The 2,500-nt window shown below is 29.7% G+C and overlaps 1 protein-coding gene across 2 annotated transcripts in view; it reads left to right on the top strand.

The window, feature by feature from the left end:
- The window catches only part of LOC137648868 (phosphatidylinositol 3,4,5-trisphosphate 3-phosphatase TPTE2-like), a 270,530-nt gene that overhangs the window by 126,766 nt on the left and 141,264 nt on the right, over positions 1-2,500 (top strand). The window contains exon 1 of one of the 2 annotated variants that reach the window (XM_068382036.1): positions 230-248. The exons of the other annotated variant lie outside the window; for it this stretch is intronic. Coding sequence (XP_068238137.1) covers positions 247-248 — 2 coding nt within the window. The 5' untranslated portion in view covers positions 230-246. Of the gene's footprint in view, positions 1-229; positions 249-2,500 lie in introns of those variants that run through there. 2 annotated transcript variants of the gene reach the window in all.

Below are 2,500 nucleotides of genomic sequence, written 5' to 3'. Positions count from 1 at the left end.
GTAAAAAAAAAGTGCTTCTTTTGTTTCTCGTTTTAATAAATATAGAAAATTTCCTACACTAAATATTTTTTTTTTATCATTTAACAAACCATAAAAATGTGTATCGATTTTTAAAATAACATATATTTTGTCATAAACATATTTTTACCTCTTTTTAGTCTTTTTATGTTATGTATTTTATATTTTGTGTTTTTCCAGGTACGCAATTACTCGAAATTTCCCAAATTGTCCTAAGCTGCTAAACTTATGTAAGTACAATGGCAGATTCTTTACCCTAAAATGGCGTGGTCTCTCTCTCTCTCTCTCTCTCTCTCTCTCTCTCTCTCTCTCTCTCTCTCTCTCTCTCTCTCAACGAAATCTTAATGAAAATATTGGTGATGGGAAATTCTATCCTTTAGCTTAATATTTTGCCATATGATGGGAACACCCGTTGTTTTAATGTGGAGTTCCCAACTTGATGTCTGTGCCCCCCGCACCCACCTCCCACGGGTTCTAGCGAAAATATCCGATCATTAAAGAAGAAACTAAATATGGTTTCACTCCTGCAAAGTAATCTATTTTTTCGCGTATGTTGTTGATTGAATGGGGATTTTTTACCTATTGATTAGAATAGCAATATCATTAGATAAATACATTGTTGTATGTGTGTGTGTATGTATATATATATATATATATATATATATATATATATATATATATATATATATATATGTGTGTGTGTGTGTGTATTTATACATATATAAACAATATATATATGCATATATATACATATATATATATATATATATATATATATATATATATATGTGTGTGTGTGTGTGTGTATATATACTCTATATATACACTGTACATACACGATTCCACATTTTGTTCAGGGTATAAAACAATTTTCCCCCAAAAAATCATATAATTAAGTAACTTTATTTCCACCTTTTAGCTATTATAAGTAGCACTAATTACGACATAAATTTAAACTTTCGTAATAATTTTTTTAAAACCTTCAACAACGTCATTGAAAACATACCACCATTCTGTAAAGACTCTCAGTATAAAGCAACATATAACCCTCCTTTAAAGTTAATGGGTTAAGGGTCAGTAGTCCGGTTATGAAGTGTTGACTTATGTAATCCAAGGGCGAAAATGGTCAGATAATGGGATAGAGGCCCTGATGGTTAATGGGGTCGTTAAGCGAGTGGGGGTTTTGATTTTATTATACAGGTTGCACTTTGATCTGGAGGAGTTTTAGCACTTTATTTGGTGTGACCATTTTCTTTTGGCGTATTTATATCCATTATCTTGTTTAAGTCATTTCTCTCTCTCTCTCTCTCTCTCTCTCTCTCTCTCTCTCTCTCTCTCTCTCTCTCTCTCTCTCTCTCTGCATATATGTGTTGATGTATATATATATATATATATATATATATATATATATATATATATATATATATTTATATATATATATTATATACATACATATATATATATATTTATATATATATGTATATGTATATATATATATATATATATATATATATATATATATCTATATATATACACATACACAACTGCACAATAGCAACAAATACAGCCGATTCTATACCACTGGAGGACAATGGCCTGAGACATGGCAATTTATGTTTGACCAGTTTTCATCTCCACGCTTGCCAGTGCTGATTGGTGATGGTGGGATATTTCCGTCTAATTGCAAACCAACCAAGTATGGGTGGCCCTAACTAGTACAGCTTTGCTGATGATAGCATGCGCAAACCCTTTTAGTACGTTAAGGTATCCTCACTCAAAAACGATATATATATATATATATATATATATATATATATATATATATATATATATATATATGTGTGTGTGTGTGTGTGTGTGTAAACACCAAACATTTAGCAGGGGTCCACAAGGCACTACAAGAGTTGGAAGACCCAGACATATATATATATATATATATTTATATGTGTGTGTGTATGTATACGTAGTTATAAGTGTATAACTAACATTAAGGAACCAATTAACCTTACAATTTTCTTATTTTTCGAATGCGAAGATATTGTAAAACTTTATTGGTTATTATTATTATTATTATTATTATTATTATTATTATTATTATTATTATTATTATTATTTGACAAGAATCTCTTTAATTTATACACTCAATAATACCAATGATGAAAATTATGATAATAATGATAATTATAACTGAGTTTTTTCTGGATAATCCCATCCAATGGGCGATAGAGATTCCGGAATTAATCTTGAATTATTTATGAGAATTTGATTGACATCTAAATATGACTTCATTAACTTCCTTATTAAGCTGCTTCATCTTGAGATAATGAGAGATGGTGACGCCAAGGAAATGTACTTATATATGGATAATGTGCTAATAAAGACTTAAAGGTTTAAAGGTCGCTCATAAATGGCAGAGGCAAGAGATAGTGACATTGGCCATATGAAGCAGGACAATGCCCTAAAGACTGACCATATTACATAT

The sequence above is a fragment of the Palaemon carinicauda genome, chromosome 10 (assembly GCF_036898095.1).
Source record: "Palaemon carinicauda isolate YSFRI2023 chromosome 10, ASM3689809v2, whole genome shotgun sequence".
NCBI classification, from domain to species: domain Eukaryota; kingdom Metazoa; phylum Arthropoda; class Malacostraca; order Decapoda; family Palaemonidae; genus Palaemon; species Palaemon carinicauda.
Note: the sequence above shows the minus strand (reverse complement) of the source record. Positions and strands in the feature narration are given on the sequence as shown.